Here is a 24,839-nt window from a genome sequence, read left to right as displayed (position 1 = left end):
TCTCCCAGCTCAACCATGAAAGACTATAACTCCTTTAGAGTTCCCATAGACGTTTTGGTGGCCTCCCTGACTAGAGCCCTTCTCACCTGGATACTCAGTTTTTGAGAACGGCCTGTTCTAGACAGATTCACAGTTGTGCCATATTCCCTCCATTTCTTAATAATAGACTTTACTGTGCTCCGGGGGATATTCAATGTCTTGGAAATGTTCTTACATCCTACCCGATTGGTGCTTTTGAAGAACCTTATTCCGGATTTGCTTTGAATGTTCCTTCGCCTTCATCATGTAGTTTTTGTTAGGAAATGTACTAACCAACTGTGGGACCACCCAGAAAGTATTTAACCTGAAATCATGTGAAACACCTTAATTGCATACAGGTGGACTCCATTCAACTTATTATGTGACTTCTAAAGACAATTGGTTGCACCAGAGCTTATTTAGGTGTGTCATAGCAAAGGGGGTGAATACTCACGCAATCAATTATTTTCTGTTTCATATTTGTAATTAATTTAGAACAATTTATAGATTTTATTTTTCACTTGGACTTTTATGGACTTTTTGTGTGTTGATCAGTGGCAAAAACTCCTATAAATCCTTTTTGATTCCATGTTGTAACACAATAAAATGTGGAAAAGTCCAAGGTGGTGAATACTTTTGATAGCCACTGTGTGTATACATATATATATATATATATATATATATATATATATATATATATATATATATATATATATATATATATATATACACACACACACACACACACACACACACAGTCAAGATTATCTACTATAACAATGGACGGGACCCACTGCTTAGACCTTTTAAATTGTCTTCTACTCTTAAAGAGTTGCAGAGTTCAAGTTACTTACAATGTTGCAGCTAACTTGAAAAATGCAACTGAAGAGCTGAAAACTCTATTTCAGCTCTGGCCCAGAACTATTTAATTGCATCAGCAACGATTCTTATGTCTTGATTATGTATATTCCATAGTAACTTTCTCTATGTGTGTAGCACTGGTGAGGTCTATTATTTACAGCTTCTAATGGGCTCAAGGGTGAGTGGATAATCAGGAAGCTTAAAGTTTCATTTATAGTACATGGAGCGGTTGTGTGGAGTTAGGCCATGTGAGGGTTAGCTGTGATCCCCCATGATGTGACATCTTCCTTCACATCAGGGAAGCTGAGCTATGCAAGTAGGCTAGACTATCAGCTGGCTATCCCCTATAATATTGTTGATGCACAAATTCTGTAAGGTTACCCTTTAATATTGCTTCCATCATTTAGCATGTTACGTAAGTTAAACCAATAGGTCTATATTACCTGGGTCTCTTTTTATACATCTGCAAGCTTCCAGTCCATAGGTATCTCACGTTTCGATAGTTTCCTTATGTACCATTGGATAAATCTCATCTGGGCCCAGTGATTTCTTATTTTTTACAGTAGCTCCTTTAACTTATTTAATACCTCTGCTTCGCTGATGATGAAATCTTTAAAAACTGTGTGTGCACAGACTGGGTTTGGCAGCATGTTGATTCGAGGGGTAAAATAGCCTTCCTAACTAGAAGACGGTGAATCTGAATTTATACAGCACGCCTTTTTAATGCTCTTTCATGTAACAGACACTAGTAAACTCTGTGCCAGCTGAGGATCATGGTGCTGGGAGCAATTTTAAACAAATACTGTGCAGTATGCAGACTAAGGAATTTGAAAATATCAACGACAGAATGAGAAACAAATCGATATAAACTCCCCTTTTTATTATTATTTTGTAGATCTAATGGTTTATAAATATACATGTTTACAGCTAAGTTTTCATCAGAAACATCTTGGAACAAAAAATAAAACAGTAATTTGTAACAAAAGCAAGCACTGGTCATTTACAGCAGCCTTAACAAAGAATGATCCACTTTAAAAGGTTTTACAGTACCTTACCTTAATGACAAAGTTTTGTGACTAGGGCAAGATATATTGAATCAGTATTGTTATCAACATAACTGCGTTTAATATCTTTAACCACAAACATGACATTTCTTTATTTTCTATTATTTATATCTTGGCTGTGGTCAAAGTTCCAAAACTGTCTATAAACATGTTACATCCATTTAAAAACAAAATATTTATTATGGTAAGCATCAAAATAATAATAAAAAGTACATTATTAAAATGGACACACTTCATAAAACATTTGTATACACATTAGAATCTGTCAAACAATTATTTTAAATGAAGGGAAGGGAGGAAAAACAGTATTTTCTAATCATGGAGTATTTAAAGTTACATAGATTGCTGGTATAAAATAGTGGCCATTTCCTCAAAAAACAGATTCTTATTAGTAACTATTTCATGTTGCACAATGAATGCACTGATTGTAAAAAATAGTTCAGAAGGTATTTTTGTCAGTACAAAATTAGTTAACCTACATTCAGTGATTTGGAACAGATTCAGTGTGTATTTTTAAAACATATTTTATATGCAACTATAATTAATAACCCTAACTAGTGCTTGAACCAAGGTCCCATCAGTTACCATCCAAAAGCAAAGCCAACTCAGCCACCAGGTCTTCTACAGCCCTAACCACAGCCACAACTACTGATGCTGTTTGCATGCTGCAAAGCAAGTGGAGTTCTTAGGTGAGGTGTTTTCATCATTGCCATCCAAAGAACTTACTAATTAATTCAAAGTGCAATTTCTTTGTCTGTGGCTATAGAAAGTGTTTATGGGGAGGTTGGGCACTCCAACAGGGAAATAGTCATTTGGAGCATGATGAGAAGATGCACATCTGGAATGAATGGCTTTTAAAAGCGTATTGTTAAACCAACAGGAGGTAAAGTGACAAGGATGAGAAGAATAATCTTCACTCGGAAAATGTATCTGTACAGTGCAAGAGCATTCCAAATCTCTACAACTCTGCAAATTACATAATACCAACAGCCCAATGTTTTTTTTTTTTTTTTTACTGCAACGGTAAACTGTACATACAATTCACCTATGGTTTACCAATACAAACTGGCTTATTTTTTTTTTCTTAACAACTTGTGAACTTCTTATTAAGAACAAATGATGGCTGGCAAACTGCAGTGTAGATAAGAAAAAAAATGGTAGGTGCTCTGAAATGCCTGTGTTTGTAACCTACAGCATATGACAACTTGTAAATGATGCTGTAATCACAGAGAAAGGCCTTAGAACAATATCACAAACCCAGGGTAGAATGAGCTACCACATTCAATGACTGGAGTCTTATTATTCAAGAAACCCAAGAAAGCAGGACTGCAGACTTCAGTGTTTGGAAGGCTTTGCGTGATGTTTTGTGTTAAGGGTTCAAGCACTTTAGTTCAGTCTAGCATTAAAAAAATAAAATAATTTTTTTTCTGTTCTTCCAACAGCCAATATTTTATGCAAGAGCAGAAACAAAAGAAATGGTTTTGTGAAAGCAAAAGTGTGGTGGTGCAATGTCAGCAAAGCCACGTGTTCTGAACACCAGGAAACCGTTGTATGGTAGGAATCATCTAGGAACACAGAAAGCAACATTTGGCAAAGCAATTATTTTTATTTTTAATTTTTTTTGCTGTCTGGGTAACACAGCTGCTTGCTCCCTACCCTACATGTACTTAAGAAGCCTTTGCTTGTTCAGAACAAACAGAAAATATCTTTCTCAAATTTTACACTTTTATAAAGCCTGATGTAGAGTGTTTGTAAAAAAAAACAAAAAACACATTATCTGAAGTTTGAAACACTGAGAACAAACTCCAAACCCTCTTTAGAAATAGCCCTGACAGAAAACATTTTACCAATACCTTTTTAATTATTCAAAAGACTTTGAACAAAAAAGCAGGTGTATAAGCTACCAAGCCAAAATAAGAAGAAATCTTAAGAGTACCTTTAGGAGTCTGTATGACTGACTATAAATGTTTGGAAGTGGGACACATGCTTAGTTCTCATAGTGAGAGCAGATATGAATGTGTCTGGTTAGTTTGGGATGTTGCCTTATGGTGCTGGTTTCACTAAACTTTAAAACATCCCAATAAAGACCCTACTAGTCCTATTTGGTTACTATCTAGTGAACAAACTGGTTTCCTTCAAATGCAAATTCTGTCATATTTCTCAATGCAGGAGTAACGGTTGGGGGTCCAGGGGCTGCTTACTGTAGACGGCAAGGCTTCTTCTTACATAGCATCAAGTACACATGTTAAGGGAAATTTAAACAGTTACATGAACATATCACATGGTAATTCCTGCAATCCATGCAATGTAAGGGCAATTTAAAAAGGTACATGAACATATCACATGGCAATATCCTGCAATCCATGCAATACCACCAAGATGACACTAGCCCCAAAATACATGGTGGTTATAAAGAGGTGACTCTGCATATTTTACAGACATCATTAAATAACTACAATCTGGACAGGTTTAGTTGGTTAAGTAAAGTGTAATATCTGGGCTAGATGAGCCAGTGCTGTGCACCTCCATATAAAATCACTTGGCCACTTTATACAAAAAAAGACACTCCCTGAAGAGCAAAAAGTCTGCAACCAATGCCTATTGCAATGTGCTATTGATTTAATATGGCCACAGTTCCTCTCAAGTACAGTTTCTATTTTTTGAGATAAAATCAACATGCAGACAAGTCAATTCAGTTCCGAATGGTTTTCCACAGGAGAAGCACAGAGTATAACCGCTCTGTACTTAAAATATTACAATCACCATTTCAGGCTTGTAAGAACTGTGGTACCAATTTATTTGTAATCTTAGGACTAGAAAACACCCATGCATAGTACAACACATACAGGTGTTTGTGTGGCACAGCAAGTAGCACAAGCACAAGCACATCCGTTTCCTTTAGCATTGTTTTGGCAAATTTTACACAGTAATTCACTTAATCCAGCATACACAGATATCACGTCATGGTAGCCTTGACATACACAATTCTACAAATAAATATTGGCAACAGTGAGCTAGATTTTAAACCCGTTGATGTCCTCAGAACTGTGTGGCTTTGCTTTGCTACTTATCAGTTTTGTAGGAAGATTTCAGGTCCATAGAGAGCTGGCTGAACTCCGAAGTGCTGGTAGCAGCCTGCGGCTGGATCACAATTGGGATTCTAGAAGCTAAAAAAACCAAATAGAGATTGAATCAGGAAGTGTGCAATAAAGACAAGTGGAAGACACCCAATACACAACACATTTCATTAACTGGCAACTCATACAGATCAAATAACAATCTTTAGCAACCTGTACTGTACTTCAAGGGACCAGAGTGACAATATCAAATAAGGAGTAAGGGACTGCAAGAAACCAAAATAACAATGACTCCAGGGGGTTACATGTATGGTGACACTATGTCACAGCCAGTCCCTAATGCCCTCCAATCACTGTATGACTAACAAACTAGCAGATATTATTACAGGGCAGAGCTATTGAAATAGCAGTGGTCCACAGTAAAGCACAAGGACTGGCAAATGTACAACATAGAGCACTTTAATATCATATTAATCTTGTTGTGTGGGCATGATCTATCATACTTCTCTAATACATACAGTGCCATCAACATGACCCTCCTTGGAATAAGAAGTCCAAGTCCGTCCTAAGAAAACATTACCCAACCCATAATGCTGCCACCAGCATGACTTCTATTTTTTATTTTCAAGCTTGCCTTGTGGAAAGAATGCCTTTTTTGTGAAGAGACACTATCAGCCATAATATGGCAGTATGTGTTAAACTATATTTTCTCCTCTAAAAGACAACAGTAGAGCACTACAAAAACAAGGGGTGAAATGTGCACAAAGTGACTTATTCCTTTCAGATCCCAAATGTGCATTCAGAAACACGGTGTGCCACTACAGTAACCACTACGTCTAGTGTATGTGCTCATTTAAATCGGGAAGTAAGGGCAAGTCCTGAAAAAACAGAATATCTACAGACCCTACCTCCCTTGTTCCGAAGCAGCTCTTCCGAACTGTCACTTGGATCCTTTGCCCAGAAAGCCAAATGAAGCAAGGAGTAAAATAAGACAATCGTAATTCCATACACTGCTAGACCCTGGCACACCAGACCCTTATCCTAATCCTGGCCAGTTAGCTTACTTCACCAAAAAGAAAAAATTACTTTCTTATGACAGTCCAAAAGAGGTCCCGTCTCAGACTCCCACTACCTATCCTGTTAAAGAAGGTCATGTGATCAGTACTGTCAGTACAGTATGCCTTGAATGGAATGGAGTTGCATGGTAGAACATACATTTTAATATAAACCAGTTATACGTTGGCTTGTTGAATAGCTTTGACATTGAAAATGACAGAAAAGCATGACTGCATTTAAAAAGCACATTGCAACCCTTTCAGCACACTTGTAGTCCTACCCGATAGTCACGTAGTGTGACTCTGTATCGGCTCAATAAATTCTTCACTCCACAAAAAACATTTTGACATAACTTTTCATTATCAGACAAGGACATTGCAACAAGCCTTAGCGTTAGCTTGCAATGCAATCACAAAATGAAGGTGCTGAAATTAATCACAATGGAGGTGAATTTCTAGTAAATTGCACAAAAATGAAACAACATAGTGACTGACAGTGGAATGAATTAATCAAGCGCTTGTTGCCATGCAGCGGGTGTGTGAAATTGCAGAGCGACAATCACAGGCACAGACGAACGTAGGACTGTAGGATGCTTACGAGTCACTTTGACTGCTGTGGAGTTTCATCTGAGTTTTCTGGGTCTGGACTAGGGGCAGGCTGTATAATTATAACATGGTCACCTGATAAATGAAACAAAACGTCATGAAAACCAGGTAAAGATTGTAAGAGCTGTAAGAAAAATACAAAGCAAAGGTGACTTCTTTGGCTTATGACTTCACAGTGGTTAAAGTCCTGGGCTGCAGCACCTGTTCAAGTTCATAGCTTCAGGGAGAAAGGTTGTTAGCAAGACCACTCAAGCTGTGCCTGCAATATTGTACCTTGCAAAATCCTTGGTTTCTGCAAAGGAAACACATTAAAAAAAAAATATATATATATATAACCATACATTCTGAAATGGTTCCAAACTTTGGTTAACACTCCAACAAAATAAACAAAGTAGAGTTTTAACAACCATACCCATAAATACAGTAATCAATAAAATCAGAAGTGCATCCAATTCCTACACTACAGCATTCACATCCACAAGGAGCTGAGTGAGGAGACAGCCTTTAACACCAGAGTTCTCCTTCCTTCAGTGCAACATACTTCTGCAGTGTTGAAAGGCGAGTTTCCGTACGAAAAAAACTGTCCAAAAATAGTAGTAATATTATTTTCCATTTTTATTTAAATAGAAATAGTGGAAATGGCACTTTGAAAGTAAATGCCATCTTGCAATCTTAAAATCAACTTGCCTGAACTGGTTAATATTTATAAGGTACCCGTTTAAAAGTACTGGTTAATGTAAAAAGTTTAAAAAAAAAGAAGAAAACACTGTAAATGGGCAACGTTGCTTTGACAGTTACTTGACTCTCATATTATTTTGTTGTCTGGAGTTGAATTGAAGGTTTGCAGGAGAACAGCATCTTAAATACAATTAGAGAACATTCTGCCGAGAATCTGCTCGCTGAGAAAAGATCCCACTTTCTCTGCTGAGGTCCCCCCTTAAACATGTGACTAACTTTTCTTCAGGGCCACTTATCTAAAAGCAAGATCTACTTAAATTCTGAATTAAATTCCATTACTAGTAATGCAAAAACAATACTCAGACACACTTTAAAATGTACTGAAGTCTGCATACAGACAACTTTTGCTGAATATGATGCACTTCCTATTTTGTTATGAAAATGTTACTATTTCTCATTAAATGTCTTCTGATTAGGGAGCAGCTTGACTTTTTAAACCGATAATCTAATAAAACAGTGCGCTTCCAGTCTCAAGTGAGGGTTTTTTCTGCATTTTATATATTAAAACAGACTTCCTGGCCCTGCACACGAATGGGCAGAGATATATCTCCCTGCTATATCTGCACTATGCTACTGCAGTTCCTTGCAAAAAAAATGTGCCCGTGGTTGTAACAGGTATGAGTTGTCACCCAGAATGTCTGTTGCTTTGGACCAGCTTTAGATCCCCTTTATATTCCTGGTGACAGCAATCACTGGGAGCAGCCAGCTGCCATATCTGAAGAGCCTGATTTCCTCATGATAGGAATTATCAAGACCCTGCCAAGCTGCTGCCATCACCGACACATTTCCCCCCTGCCCCCATTTTATTAAATATATGAATTTTATTTATAGCACTCAAGTACACAGGATCTATGCAGAAAAACAAACACACTTACAGCAACTTGCTGGACCTGTTAGAACCAATTTTATAAATGAGCAGTTGGTTATCCTGAACACCACCTACTGATGAATGTTCACTTGGCTTTTCAAACACAACCTGCAGAGTCAAACACTGACTCATACTCCATTCACCCGTCTATTAATACCATCAAGGACAGGACAGTCCTTCCGTGAAATATGAATACATTTACAGTACCACTGGTTAGGCTGACGAAGCCCTCTAACTTTGAAGCAACATTAATTTTACTGAACTTAATTGTTTTCTTAACAATGGAAATGTCTTCAAGCTAAATCTAAAAAAATAAAAGATCTAATAAAATATTTTCAACATAGCTGCAAAAAAGACCTCTCTCTTTATAAGATCTAAAGCAAGGCCACCTATGGAGTAGAAATGGCTTAAATACCCTTTTTCTAATTTCTTTGTTCATAACAATAAAGAAACAGTATTATTTAATTGACTTTATTAAAAGCACTCCAGGTTATATTTGCTGTTCAGTGGAAAAGGCTAAAAGGAACATATTAAGAAGCCCTTGATAAAAAAAAAAAAAAAAAAAAAATGAAAAAAAAAAAGGCAATCCTATATAAACAAATGACCAGGAAACGCTGCTTTATCTCCGGGGTACGCGGTAGACTAGATCATTTGGAAAGGGGTACGGGGCCTAAAAAAATTGGAAAACCACTGCCCTGAAGGATGGGAAAAAATAAACAAGACCATTTTATTTTGCTGATTGTTGTGCCCCCTAGTGGTACAAATTAGAGTATAAGCATTACTTATATTCCTGGTACTTCCTGATTGATACAAGCATCTTAGTACTTCATCACAGACATTCCCAATATATTCAGACCCAATCAGGTGTTTTTATTTCTTCTTCTTTTTTTTTTTTTTTTTTTAATATGAATGCTCAGTACTGACAAATCTTGCGATTCAGCAACACCTATATGTGAAGAGTACTCCACCATTGTTATTTCATAAATAGACATACCAATACACTGGGTTATTTGGTTTGAACACATTTTTCAGCGTTCATCACCCATAAACTGCCTAATACAATAACAAAAATAAGTGCTGGTCCAAAGGCATGTTCTGTTGTCTTTAGAGAAGTGAACATTTCCTGTACAATTATCTAAATGTGCTATTGGAAAAAAAAAAAAAAAAAAAAAAGAAGAATCCAAAGTGAGCAATGTCATCTACCTGCTTCTTGTTCTGCTTTGATCTGTGCCTCTAGGTCCTCTGGGTCCACATACTGGTAGTTTTCATCCTCTACTGGTGGTTTGCATTTTCCACAGCAGAAACAGCAACAGCAACAGCAACAGCAGCAAGTGAAAAGACCACAGCAGAAAACCAGACCCTGGATCATTAACATAAAAACATGCGTTAAAAATCATTCAAGCACACCAAAGACAAAGGCTAATGCAATGCAAGACTAGAGCCTGGGGTTGCAGGCTCCTAATGCACGTGAAAGGCTATTAACTGAGAACTACTCCCCAGGAGAAAGAGGAAACCTGCCACTGAAAGCCAGATTCTGGTTTTAGGGTTATCCTGGGTGATCGTAGATGGCACTAAACCGAATAGCATCTATTTAAGTAAGTGAGGCACCTTACTCTCGTAAAAACAGAACACCCCTCATGAGGTGATGTTGCTTTCACTGTCATTTTCCAGCTATTTCATCCTTCTTAGGACAATACAGTGGGTTGGTAAAATTGATTCACTGACTGAATCCAACAAAAAATAGAACTGAATGAATCTGAATCAACAATCTCCCTCTCGACCCGTGAGAGCACTGGACAACAGGAACCGTGTGCTTTGTACTGAATAGTTGGGCAGTTCTTTCCGGGGGCAGTCGGAAGCCGGTCATTCAGGAAAGGGACGGCGTCACGGTACCAGGAGTCATCACCCTAGTACGGCGAGTGAAATTTCAGTCATGAATTGGAGGAGACGCGATTGAATTAGCCATCGGAGGGGGCGGGGCTGAGGGTACTTTAGGGGGGAAGTGATGCCGTAATCAGTTCTTTTGTTGTGGTTGATGGAAGGAAACAAGGACTGTGGGATTGAGTGTTTGGTGTTTTGTTTGTTTGGTACCTGTCTAATTGTTGCTGTTTGATCCTGTTAGACAGCTAAAGCATTCAGGAGCTGTCGCTTGAGGCCAGCACACAAACCCGGACTATACAAACCACCACTGACAACCTGAACCCCACTGCACCGAGAGTACGCACTGTTTCATCTACGATAGTGTCTGTTAAAAGTGTGTTTTTTTTTTACTGTCATTTACATTAGGGACTGTAACCCTCCTTTTAAGCACGGTGCAATACACATTGTTGTGTAGAGCCTGTGCAGATTATTATTTAAAAGTGCTGTTGACACGCAACCCAGTGAAAAATAAAGTTGTTTGAACTGTGAACTATCTTGTGCTTGTTGTTGTCTGGAGCACCTGCATCACCCTTTCACTGTGCACTGCAAACCACACGTACGCAGGAAGTCACCGTAAACATTTATAAATCAACCACTTGAAAAATCTCCCATTCACAGATGAAGATGCTTTATAATATACTCCGAGTCTGACTGAGGGTAAGCCTCTTCTCATAAAAAGATGTCAGGGTTTTAATTATTAATTTCCGATCACTAGAGGTCGTTCATCTTAAAAGGCACGTCAACAAAGCGACACACTGTAACAGTCACCACAGATACTATGCAGCATCTGATACAGCAATAAAGAAAAAAGGGGAATGTCCAGAATTAATATCCGAGAGTACACCAAGAGGCTTAAATTTATTGGGTTAGCATTCTAGAAGTTAACAATAATTTCCCTAATATCCAACCCATATTCACACAAAACAAAGTAAGACAACTGAAAAATAAGAAACCTAATAGAAACGAAGTAGGACACCCAAAACGTGTACAAATAAACTACAGTTAACAAAAAAGAAAGAACTCTTAATAACAACGCACAATAACTTAAGCTAAAGTTATAGCATAGTATTCTAATAAGCTGTAGGAAAACAGTTAATGAATAACTCCTGCAAGAAGTCTCCTTAACATCCTACCCAGCTAATACAGATGCAGAAAAATACAGATGTGAGAAACTAGACCATCAATATCATTGTTCACCATGCATGACACAGCGTTAATGCGTGTAACCACGTACGTGAATTCAATTGAACTCGCAGGAAAGTAAAACAAAAAACAAAAACAGTCCAAAAAACAAACAAATGAAATCCCAAATATAATCGCCTCCCAGCGAAATGCGATTGTCCCGCGAACAAACTAAATGTCCATCCGATAAGAGAAGAAAAAAAATACTCCTCCAGGGGAAACCAACCAACAAAAAACGATGGATCAATCTCACCCAGTCCCGATCGCACGCTGCTGTGATAAACTCCAAATGCTGGTACAATCTCCGTCGAAATCCTCCGCGTTGCAGACTTGATACAAAGTAACAAAACAAAATTAAAAAAAAAAACGAACAGGCTTGTGAAACCAAAGTATCAAAGAAAAATTATAAACTAAAATAACCCTATATTAAACCCACTGTGCTATAGTTTCTCTCTACAGCCAAACAACGCTACACACCAAACATAAGTGAAAGCATGTTTGACTGCTTAAATTAGACGAGACACTAAAACACAGACTAACACAATAAAACTCCACTACTAAAGATACGTAAACCAAAATTCTAAATAATAAAATTTCCAGTCTACAAAGCATACACGAGAAATACGGAGTACCTTACCGTCCCTTCCAGCTCTTTTTTAAATCCTGAGAACCCATACTCTGCCTCTAAAAGGTAAGGCAAGCCTGAGGGACCACACGCGAAAAAGCGTTCAGAAATTCAGAGCCAATACACACAAACCATCAAACAAACTAAAGCCTCTCAACCTTCATGAATAACTGCTTTTCATAAACACGTTCATTCCATATATTTATATACTCATATTTATTTTATTCTTGTATTATTATTAAAACGAATATCAAAAGGATTGAATAAGACTAGAGTAAATAAATCTGTCTGGCCAGGTTTTCTCACCTTGCACCTAAGCAAGGCAAATGAGACTTTCATTGCCTCATAATAAATATGCGGCACATGCCACAACATTTTATTCCTACAAAATGTTTGGGCCTTTACTAACTGGGCTGTTGTGTGCTTGGATGTTAATAAGTACATGCAAACATACTGGTTGGAAGGCTTAGATACACTTTGCCTTTACACACCTGGCACAGTAAAAGAAGCATTTGCTTTCTGTAAAGACTACCCACCTTAAACCACCATTTGGACATCAAGAAGTAATATTTTACACTCTCCTCTCCAAACTGGTCAGACACATACAGTCCCATAGATCCGTATTCATCGTAGATTTTCCTTTTGGTGTCATCATTAAGGATCGCGTTGGCATTGTTTATGTCTTTGAACTTGTCTGCTGCTGCTGGGTTATCAGGGTTTTTGTCAGGATGATACTTCAGAGCAAGTTTCCTGTAAATTTGAATAGTTAAAAAAAAGCTTATCAAAAACAGCCACCTTTATTGAACACATCATGCAAACCTGACAGTGCAACTACTATGCAGACTGTGCTTCTACTTGAACTCAGATTAGTAGCTGGGGTTTAGAGCAGCGTTTCCAAATCTGGGGTTCATAGCATTTACCGTATTTACACCCCACCCCCACCACCATATACAGCATTCTATTACTTTGGACAAAGCAGGGGGTCCATGTCTTATTTTATACATAAGAGGGCTCTAAGACTGACAGCATGAAAGCACTTTGCTTTCAGTTACTGTATGGAACTGACTCTAGGCAAATTACTTATTGTTGTGAAATGTTCGCAAAAAAGTTTCCTCTATACTGTACCTGTAAGCTTTTTTGATTTCTTCTGCTGATGCCCCTTTCTCAAGTTCTAACATCTTGTACAGGGTTTCACCCGTCGTTGACATCTTTCGCTGTGGTCTGTTGGGATCTGCCATGATTGGATGCTGTAAGAAACAAAAGAAATCCTGGTAGCCTCTAATTTTCCAGACAGAATTCACACAAATCACAGTGCAAGGCCGTAACCAGCAACAGATTCAATGAACAATTCTTTAGTCCTTTTTGTGTTGCTTTTTCTCTTCTTATTGTTCAGACATCTTTTTATTTCAACACCACTATACTGGAAGGCTGGTCTTCCCCACCCACTTCCTGGCCTCGCACACACTACATTGCTTAAGCATCGCAGGATGAGAGTGCTATTAGTTGTACATTCATGATTTTTTTGAGGGGGGCTAGCAGGTTAACATCAGAAAGATGTTAGGACACATGTGGATGACAGACCTGTAGCTTTTTTATTTATTTATTTTTTTAAATTAAAAAATAAGTCATCCTGCTCTATTTAGAAAGCCTGGGGCAGGAACACTATGGCTACTTCAAAAAAGGGGAAATACAAGTATTCACTGCCCCAAAGAATTTAAAGTTTGGTGGACTAAACTTATTTTAAAGCTAGTTGTGTATAATTGCAATAATATACCAAGCTTACCAGATCTCAGTTTGGACTCTGTAGTGCTGTTTCTTCCCTCATGAGATTTGCTGTAAACAACCCACTCCTCATGAGGGCAATAACTATATCAATGTAATATATTCTATATTGATAATCACATTGAATGATAATTCTAATTGAAAGAGTTGATTCAAACACTCCCTAAGTAATCAATGAAACTGCCAAACTTAAAATTGTGGGTATACCATGCTGTTCCTAATATAATATGTAATAAACTGGAGAAAGAGGAAATCAATTTTCACCAGATTTCCCTAGCATAGGAATGATACAGATAACATTTTTCACAACATGACCATTATTTTAGACATTCATCTACTTTTTTCCCCAGTACTACCAGAACAACTGACAATTTTAAAGGAACAAGAATTGAACAACTGAGCTGACTATCCCTACAGAATTAACAAGGTAACACCACTTGACTTATCACATTTCCGTATACACTGCGATGAGAACTTGATTCACTATACAATGTTGGAATTGTTTTGTTATTTAAGACTGTTTGATCATGCTCGAAGTCAGGTGTGTACATGTGACAAAACTGACTGGCGGAGTGACGTCAGGCACGTGCGGGGCCAAACAGACACAATGGTGCTCTGCGTTTATTAAACAAAAATAAACAAACGGCACGTGGACCAAAACAAACAAACAAACAACAACAAGTATCTTGCTAGTGCTTCCAGTACGAGTAGCAATTGCTATTTCTATAGTTATTTATTTTTACCTCCTCTTTGCTCCCGTTCTCCACTCATGAACACTCCACCCGTGCAGCCAAACTGCAGCTCTTTTACATCATGGTCGAGGGGCTAACTAGCTATTAATTATTATCTTATTAACCCTCGGCCATAGTCTGCACGAGTTTCATAATGAGTTCCACTGTCAGCCAGTTAAACAATCAGTAGCTGACAGTCATGCATCCTCACAAGGTATTTTAAAACAACAAATAATGGCGGACAGCACCTCGCTCGTCCTGCCAAACAATAATAAATAACAAAACCGGCTTTTCACCATCATATATAAAATACATAAAATAATAATAATATTAATAATAAACAAATACTAAATAATACAAAATATGCACAGGGTCGGGGAGTACCCTGTCACAGTATATGAGTTATGAGGATTGTTACATTAAAAATAAACACTTTTTTTTTTATTATTAAATGATTGATCTTGACAGTCAGTCACCAGTATGGAATTGCACATAACGGGCTTGAAACTCACAGTAACCCTGCACCCAGTCTGTGGTTTCAGAGCTTTCTCTGTTTAGGTACAGTATATAATTGAAATGACCAGGTGTCAGGACTGTGAACAATAAGGCCTAAATCAGCTTGAAGTGATCACACACTACTTAGAGGATGAACACGCCACACTCTGTAGGCTTACTAATAGGGGCTGATCATGCAGTTACTGTACAAGGTAGGAACAGTTTATTTAATGATTTACTCTTGAAGTTAAATAAATGGAGTTCTGAAACACAAGACTGTGCAGGGCTAGCGCGAGTTTCAGAGAGCATCACTAGAGCAAACATCATCCTGAAATAATACGCTTGGATAAGTAAAGACAAGATCCCCACAACACAAATACAGTAGAGTACATGATTCGACAACGGGCCATTAACAGGAATAAGTAACCAGGACAGGCCATTGAAGCAGTGGATAAGAGCATTCTAGAGGGAAATTAGGTGCTTTACAAGGTCGATACTGCGTAATAGCTTTTTCTTGTTTTTGCCAGTTCTAACATTCTTTACAATTAAATATTATATATGGTCTACTGTAGAACTTTACACTTGCACTAGCCTTTATAATGTCCCGCACAGCATTCTGACACACACATGGAATTCCTGCTTAGCATGTCAAGTTAAATATCCACATTTAAGATTTTAAATTAAATTCACTTTACAAATCAACAAATGCTGCTCTATTTTGTAAAGACTTAAAATGAGAGAACTTTGTAAAGAGGACTTACTCCAAAATCCTCTCACTTCAGAAAAATGCAGTCCAATGTATTTCTTCTTAGCAATTAATAACAAATATTAACACATTCTCCCCCTAACTCCCTCCTTCCTATTTATCTTTATTCTCTGGGACAGTGGGAAGAGACTTGTGCCTATTAAAAGGCCTACAGCTCTGCTGGACTGTACCACATATAAGACTGTAGTACTGGACTCAATACAGGGATTAAGAAGATTATCTATCTGTTTTGCTGAGCCCTCCGATTACACTCCAAGTCAATTAGAACCAGCGTACACTACATGGTATTCACAGTGAAAAGGCAAACAAAGCAAAACCATTTAACTGCAGGTCAACGCAAAGTATTGTATTGCCATAGTGAATACTTTATTTGTGTACAATGAGTCAGAGCCTGGCTTGAAGTGCATCCACACATACTATACTGCCCCTTGCATATGTACTGTACAGTACAAAATTGTACACTGGCACAGAACAAGCCACAGGCAATGCAATATGAGCAACTGCAAAACTTGTACTGTTACTAGGCCTATTTAACCATGACACATGATGGAATTCAACAGTGCCCCATGATGGAATTGGCTGCTTGTTGGTTCATTGTGTTTGTTGGCTTTCTAGTTAGAAGCATTGCTGGTTCAAAACTTTACCTTTACTAAGAGTTACATACAGCAAGTTCCCAAAAATCTGCCTCAGGGACCTTTGTCTCAGGATATGATTGTGGAGAGACAGGTGGAACTGACGAATCAAACCCATTTTACAATACAGACCCAATTTCTGGGTTAAAGCCTCCCAGAGTCTAGAGTGTAAAAACCATGGATGCAAAAACCACTGGCTCATCTCCATCTGACTTGGCACAGCATACATCATGTTTAACCACTAAACACGCTGATAAGATTAGGGGTTCAGTGACATACCTTTATACTAGCCTGATATCATGTTACTATCATGTATTCTGCACTTTCCATTGTATTTAATGTACTATTTCATGCATTATGTATTTTCCACTATTTAATGCATTTTTCCACTGTATATCATGTATTATGCATTTATCTGTATTTAAAGTATGATGGATTTTCTTGCTGTTACTGCATCTTGTAAAGTGCTTTATGATGGCGGTCCATTATGAAAGGCGCTATATAAAATAAAGCTTGATTAATTGTGTTGTTCATGCATTATTTTTCAACATTGTTCTCTCGTTTTCCCACTTCAGAAAGACCTGCCTTCTGCAGTGTTACCTGAAGGAACCCTTCTGTGCAGTTTCAATTTAGATTCAAATGGGAAGTAACACCCCAAATTGGTATTAATATACAAATTAAGATGTAGAAAGTACTCGGATTGACTCTGCTTGCGTTGGTGTCTTTTCATTTCTGAACTGCTACGGACACATGTTGATGCAAATAATATAACAACTGCATTTTTTAAATAGGCCAAACTGTTTTATAAATGTGCAGGGTGAAAAATTCTACCTAAATGCACTTCTGCAAGATCAAACACCATTAACAGCACCAAAAAGCTATTTCTATACAACATTAAAAAGTCAAGATAACAGACAGATTGCAAAATACAAATGTGTCAACAAAATAAATAATGAAATGCCAGTGTATTGACTGTAGTGCAGATAGTATTACAATTGCAGGGATTCCTGGAAAAGTGTAACAGTGCAGGACTGTTAAAATCCCTTTCACTTAATTCTGTCCAAAATGCTTCCAGCACTTTTACATTGTTCATGGTTCTTATTTTAACTGCCTTTTTTGTGCTGTACAGTAGGTGTGGCTTGCTTTTATTTTTAAAGATACTGTCTGGAACAGAGGATTGCAATATTTTCATTACACAAAACTGATGCAATGGACATAAGGCACCTGAAACCTTCCCATTACAGGAGCAGTTCACAGTGGAATTGCATAGTTTTCTTAAGTACTCAGATTACACTGTGTGCCCGAATTCTGCTTAATTTGTTATGCCAGCATTGATTTAGGGAAATGTGAACGTGTCAACCTACCCCTTCCCTCAGAACCAGCCTGGTTGTGTTTGTGTCAGGTTTCTGTGATTGGTGGCAAATCGTTGAAGTGCTGACGGCTGTTTGATGGATAACAAAAGGCTCTGCAAATCAGGGTTATTTCCTTTTTATTTCAGTAACATTACTGCACCAGGGCACACGAAACCTTAGCAGTGGCTAAAACAATAAATAAATTCTTACTGTACATTTTTGATACTTACAGTAACTGTGAGATACCTGCTGCATTAGAATAAAAAGCTTGCAAAAATGAAACATGAAGCACACATGGAAAACACACAAAGGGAATCCAAAAATGCCACCAATTACAAATTTGAATCAACTAATGAGCAAAAAGAACAGGTTTAGCTAGGACAGGACACACTAAATCCCAGATCACTAGTACTGAGAGATTATTTATTGTTATTATTATTTGTTTATTTAGCAGATGCCTTTATCCAAGGCGACTCACAGAGACTAGCGTGTGTGAACTACGCATCAGCTGCAGAGTCACTTACAACAACATCTCATCCGAAAGACGGAGCACAACGAGGTTAAGTGACTTGCTCGAGGTCACACATTGGCTGAGCTGGGATCTGAACCGAGGACCTCCAGGTTACAAGCCCTTTCCTTTAACCACCGGACAGGATACATTTAAATTTCTATTGCATTGATTTTATTAAAATTATATGTAGGTGCCTCCTGAACCAGCAGTAGGCACCCAGGTCGGAACGCAGAGATTGCGCTCTGGTAATAGGTCAGTGTTAAGGTCATGCGATTGCTCTGCTGGTAAATATGAGACTAACCAACATACTATGTAATACTGACTAACAACCTTCCTACAGTTTATTTTTCTAATCCCAGTAGATTAAAGTGCTCCTACGCGGTTAGAGAAATAACCTTGCTTGCTCATCTCGTACCTGATGACGTGAATCATCCATTTCAAGTGGTACAGTAACTGATTCACAAAGACCTGAGCAGAGGATTCCCCAGCACCCACACTGGACTGCAGCACTGCTTACAATTCCAATTATAGTTGCTATATCCTTCAGAAAACCATCTTTGATAAAGAATGTTCTATGGTCAACAATGTCACAGGAGAGACTGTCTGCATTGGCTGTACTGTTTGAAAACAGACTTGCAAGATACTTTTTTGATGTCATTGAAGTCGGCACTATTTAAACTCACCTGTAGACTGTGTAATTAAGAAAACAATAACAAAAACGTTAGATGTTTTTATTACGTTATTTTACATTACTTACAAAGATGAAATGTTTTGTCGCGTGCACAGGAGAAGGCAGCATTAGGGCTGGTACGTTACGTAATCACACGCAGAGACATAAGCCTGATATACGCTCCTTACAAAAGAGCCGGCTCTTTTGTACAGTGTGTTGGTGCTATGCTTTAGTGCATGAGGTCCCGGGTTCGTGTCCACTCCAATAGGGTATTGCTGCAGCCTGGAGCTGCTGATTCACAGCGGCAGTATCATTGCGGAAGTTGAAGTAGTCACATGATATGTAGTATGTGTGGGTATATGTAGTGGCATTAATAAGCAACAAATGCATTAATTGTCACTCAAAAATAATGTGTGTAATTGCACTTTAGAGTCCATCTGAATGGGGTATTTCACGGGTAATAATGTGTGATATGTCATGGAATTACTTTTAATGTTGTTTTTATCTAAATACCTTTTGTACCATATATTGTTTGTTTTTGTTTACTTTCTCTGGCAGATGCTTATTTGCTCCCTTACCAAAAAAGTACTGTAGTGACATGACAGATGCCAATCCTTTGAACTTGAATAGATTCAAGTTACTTGATTGCTGTTATTATTGTTAACGATGACACGGTATAAATTGGAGAATTAAATAGCGAAACACTTCTTTATTGTAATGTATGTAGATCAGAATTCTCATATAGCAACAGAAAATTAAAATAACGAAATACAAGCCGGTTGATGCAATAAAGAAATGTCTGAAATAAAATGTCATTAGCTATTGATAAATATATCAATTACTTGTGTTTAAAGCTGGGATTAAATCAAAACTTTGGCCCATCCGCTAATCAAAATTACAACCCAGAATTTGATGGTGGGTGTTTTTAAGAGTCTTACAAAGAAGCTTCTTTAAAAAAAAAAAAAAAAAAAAAAAAAAAAAAAAGAAAAAAAGCTATTAAGTAGAGGTTTGTAATTTGTGATTATCGGGGTGGGTCAATGTTTTGATACAATTTACTTTAAATTTAAAAAAAAAAGGCACATTGTGGCTCGTTTTGAAACATCCTCTGATCCTCTGCAGCCCTGTCAGTTGTTATCCTAGATATAGACTGCATGCTTAACTGGTGGCCTGCATAAAATTGCTTTATACTACTGCATAAAACACTGGCATCTGCACTGCCTTCAATTGTAACCATCTTTAGGGCTACTAATTGTTCCATTCTTGGGAATACCAAATTCTGTTTTTCAAAAATGGACAAATCCATTTGTTCCCACATTTTTATAAATGTATTAATAATTAAATATGGAATTTGAACATACTGTTGCTAGTTAAAATAAGTAAATTTAATAAATATCACAATTCATTTTTTTTTTCAAATCAGACTTGTTGCTGTAACAGATAGATAGATAGTAATGCAAAGACACTTCAAACCTGTCATAATGTTTACAGACATCACTTGGCTCATTGCTGGCATTAAATAACCAGGAAAACCTAAGAATTACATTATAACAATTCAGAAAACCAAATGTCCAGAACAGTTGTGAGAATCATATTTACAGTCTTCCACTAACAGGGGAAACCAGATTTTTGCCATAGTGTTATCGTTTGTCAGACTGAGAAACCTGTTTTTACCTTTCAAAACATTTCAATGGCCTGCGACTAAGTGGATATAATTGGTGCTGTTTTTATTCTTCTTTCAAGAATAGTATAAATATTAGGTTTTCTAAACTTTTTTTTTTTTTTTCAGTCATAGCCTACTGCATACTAGTAGTTTCTGCATGTGAGCTGTATTGTATTATTTGTAGTTAAAATAATATAAGTTACTTATTGATTACTAAAAAAGCTATACTAACAAGCATAATTTCACACTTTAAATATTCTAATAAACTTTACTGTGATGATGTGATTGTGGAGGCTCTACAGAAACAATCAGCAGACAGTGCTGCTTGTAAAAAACAAACAAAAAAAACCCACATGCCATCCAAACAGGAAAATAAATAAATAAAACAAAATTGTACAGAGCAAGTGCCAGAATCATGTTCCAAAAGATGTAGCCCAAGGAATACCAGTCACCCATGCACACAACTAAAATATGACTGTGACAATAGACATAGGGAGGTGAAGCAGTCATGGTTTCAAACATACCCTCTGGTCACAAAAGAACAGTTTCACAGACGACAAGCCAGAAACACGCAGCTTCAAGATCACAGATTATATTATATATATATATATATATATATATATATATATATATATATATATATATATATATATATATATATATATATATATATCCCATTGTTTGCTATCTCTTTAAAATGTGTTGAAAATAGTAACAAAGTGGATTCAAAGGAGGAATAATTTAATAAAATAATACACATTTATTAGAAGGATTCGTCTCATGATGATTTATTGAGTTTTGGTCAGGGAGGTTTTAATATTAACATACACTAATAGCACTGTCTGCTGGCACAATTTTGCTTTACTGTTTTAGTGGAAAGAAAACCGCGTCACAGTAAAAATAATGTAAAGGATTATCCAGTACATGAATATCTCTGCAAAGCTATTCAGAATTTAGGAAATCTATAACGTTTTTTTCACGTGGGACTAACTTTCGCATTTATGAAATGGGAATCAGAGTTATAGTGCAAATTAAATATAATATTTCTGTGTATTGTAAATGGTACTCTGGCATTATATGGCAAATATCTACACGTTTTCAGATAAAATACACATATTTTTGCCTTGCTGAAACAGTATGTTTATAACTTGTTTCTATATACTATAGTATTGTTAAGTGGTTAAAGTTTTTTCAATGGCTCTAAAAAAATGTTGTTACTTTAGCCACAGTGGCTAACTAAATGAAAGTCTTAGAGGGAACATAGTTCTGGTATAATAACAAAGTTCTGGTATAATTACAGAGCTGTATATAAGGGGCGCACCCTGGATCTAGTCTCATCCATCAAAGAGGGGGGAATGTGCTAATAAAGATAAGTGAAGTTCAATCTCGTCTCCATGTCATATACATTACACGCACCAAACTAAAGAACATGCTGTCACAACCAACCCATTGTACTGAGAGCTGAAAAAACTATTTTAAGCAAACCAATTTCTCACAAAAAGGAATAATCAACAATGTTTTACAGCATTATTATTTTTTGTCCGTTACCAAAACTAAAAACACAGAGTAGCGGCCTGATTATAGCGTCATTTTTCCAGGTAGCAACGTATCGACCCGTTACGCTCAACAGCGCTTGCGAGAACACTAGATATATCACTCAGATTCACTAAATACATCTTTAGTTAGCTGTGGCTGAAAACTTCTTGAAGAATGACCACCACATACCAAACTACAGAAGCACACTGCTGCCATACATAAAAAATTATATATATATATATATATATATATATATATATATATACATATATATATATTACACACACACAGGGAATTATCACGTAATTTCGTCATAGGGATCATTTATTAGGGGATGTTTAACCATGTTGTTTGAGTAGATAAGCTGTAAGTACGATACAGTAACTCTAATAAGCACATGTACTGCCCTTATGAGTAAATCCTTTGGAAAAAAGTCACTTTTCACATTTCTCCATGCATAATGTTTATGCTAGCCTATAAACCTGTTGTTAAATAAAATAAATGCTGTTTGTTTAAAAAAAAAAAAATATATATATATATATATATATATATATATATATATATATATATATATATATATATATATATATATATATATATATATATATACCATTAATTTGCTAAGAGCATACAAACAACAACAAACAAGTATAATAGGTTGCGTGACCACCTGGCCTCATATGACATTTGCAGAAATTGAATTAAGCGGTGTCACAGTACATGGAAATGAAAGGCCACACAGTCATTCTGAATATAGAGAAATCTTCCATGAGACCAAGCGTTGCAGTACATGTGTTAAGAATTATATATTATATATTATATATATAGCAGCAATGCGCTTCTGTACGAAACAATGACCTCACACTTAAATAAAATTACCGCCACCACATACCACATACCATGATACAGGCTGCAGTAATACCCTTCTCGCCCGCCCTCTGCCTGTGTGACGTGCCTGCCTGCGTTAAGCGAAATCGCTACAGTATTAGTGCTAATCAAATTACGTAACTATACCAATGTTCAGTATGGATATGCAGAATAACTCAAATAATTATTGTTGGGACTTTTTTCCATTAATAGTTACCGCACTCATGAATACATGTTTTCGCTTAGGAGTTGTATTGAATGCATTTGTAGAATATGGGCTAAGTTTTGAGATGCAGATGTGTTTTGTTTTTTTGTATATAGAAATCTTTTATACTAACATTAAATTAAAAATTCAACTGATGCCTATGATTAATACGTTTTTGTGACTAATTTGAAGCTATGAATATGCTTCAATATGACCTAAATCAAGTAATTAATAAAATTGATTAATCTTGTAACATAATTAAAATGTTTAGATATACTGTTACCTGGTTGATTACTGTCTTGTTCACATGCATACATTCATTTTAAAATGCGCTCCGTGTTTTTTTCCCTTTTTGGGAGGGGGGTGGCCGCACCAGGGCCCAGTAAATCATACCGCCCACACATCAAAGTTTTGGAAGCTACAATACATTGCAAAATAGCGACTAAAGCAACTGCTGCATTACTATTATTGAATTTAGATTTCTACATCAACAGTATCATTGATATTCTTAATCTAAACTAAAACGATGTATTTGTCGTTTGGAGTTCTGACGTTTAAGTTACCAGAAATGAACAAGCGACTGAACCCGGAATGAGGAATGTTTGTCAGGGCGCTGTGAAAGTTGTAACTTGTGTTCACAAACGAAATCGTAATCGTTTGTCTGTACACATTCTGTTCATTTGGCAGTCCAATCCATTTGTATCGTCAGTAAAACATACACAGACTATATATATATATATATATATATATATATATATATATATATATATATATATATACACACTTTAAAATAAAATAGGTACATAGGTCTATATCTGTCTTATCTATCTAGATATAAATATGTTCACAAAGGACAACGGATTGTTGCGTCTATTTTAAAGTGTACATCCACTGAAGGTAAAAAACAACTTGTTATAAGCAAATAACTTTGCGGGCTCCCGAGGTGTAAAGGCTTATAGACTCTGGATAAAACAAATAAATCTAAATCGTTCGAGTGAACTAAAAGTTACAGTTGTTTATTTAAAAGAAGAAAAAACAAACAAAACAAAAAAAAACAAACAATGCAAATCACTCCTCAGGTCTTTCTAATTAATATTGTGCCGCATTTTTGCAAGGTCTATATATCACTGTACTTACACACATGTGATTAGCACTTTTACTGGTTCTACTCAGCTGTGAAAACTTGACCAACCTCCGAAATGCCCTGTCCACTTGATAAATGTCACATCTTAACACCCAGTTTTAACACAAATCCAGCCCCAGGCTCAAGCTATGGCCTCGTTAGTTTTCCTACCCTGACTTGGGTGTTGGATCATATATATCTTTTAATTACCGACGTCATTTCAAAATATATTACACATTCTCTCCTTACCTGTTAGTGTTACTTCAATTACGACGGGCTGTTGCAGGATCATAGAGAAATCCGCTTCATAAATGATGCCCCGACAATCAGATTCCTACCCTTTCTGGAAGTGTCAGACAGGTTCTGTGTGTGTTCGGCTTTCTCGCCCCAGCAGGAACCGGAACAGCAGAAATGAACAGAAGCCAATCAGAGGATAAGGAAAGGCAGGCATGCGGACATGCTGGTGCATATTTCCATTCCTTTTTACCGGTTTTA

The 24,839-nt window shown here is 36.8% G+C and overlaps 1 protein-coding gene across 2 annotated transcripts; it reads right to left on the bottom strand.

Annotated features, from left to right (window-relative positions):
- Positions 1 to 1,738: 1,738 nt before the first annotated feature.
- dnajc5ga (DnaJ (Hsp40) homolog, subfamily C, member 5 gamma a) lies at positions 1,739 to 24,749 on the bottom strand. Of its 2 annotated transcripts, XM_041249739.1 has the most exons (6): positions 24,594 to 24,748; positions 13,140 to 13,261; positions 12,551 to 12,764; positions 9,491 to 9,647; positions 6,674 to 6,756; positions 5,021 to 5,110 (listed from the first exon to the last, which is right to left on the bottom strand). In XM_041249739.1, the coding sequence occupies exons 2-5, from the start codon at positions 13,250 to 13,252 to the stop codon at positions 6,677 to 6,679; spliced, it is 564 nt and encodes a 187-aa protein (XP_041105673.1). In that variant the 5' UTR covers positions 13,253 to 13,261; positions 24,594 to 24,748; the 3' UTR covers positions 5,021 to 5,110; positions 6,674 to 6,676. The 2 variants fall into 2 exon arrangements, with proteins under 2 accessions (XP_041105672.1, XP_041105673.1); XM_041249738.1 differs by lacking the exon at positions 6,674 to 6,756 and having other exon boundaries at positions 1,739 to 5,110; positions 24,594 to 24,749.
- Between the last annotated feature and the right edge of the window lie 90 nt (positions 24,750 to 24,839).

The sequence above is a fragment of the Polyodon spathula genome, chromosome 5, assembly GCF_017654505.1.
Source record: "Polyodon spathula isolate WHYD16114869_AA chromosome 5, ASM1765450v1, whole genome shotgun sequence".
NCBI lineage: Eukaryota > Metazoa > Chordata > Actinopteri > Acipenseriformes > Polyodontidae > Polyodon > Polyodon spathula.
Note: the sequence above shows the minus strand (reverse complement) of the source record. Positions and strands in the feature narration are given on the sequence as shown.

What these genes read in the sequence shown, in the direction of transcription:
- dnajc5ga (XM_041249738.1), bottom strand. Translation starts at nt 13,252, where the DNA reads ATGGCAGATCCCAACAGACCACAGCGAAAGATGTCAACGACGGGTGAA. An exon ending in GAAATCAAAAAAGCTTACAG is followed by an intron (nt 12,765 to 13,139) that starts GTACAGTATAGA and finishes TCAAATTTACAG; the next exon opens with GAAACTTGCTCTGAAGTATC. An exon ending in CAAAGCAGAACAAGAAGCAG is followed by an intron (nt 5,111 to 9,490) that starts GTAGATGACATT and finishes TGGTTTTTTTAG; the next exon opens with CTTCTAGAATCCCAATTGTG.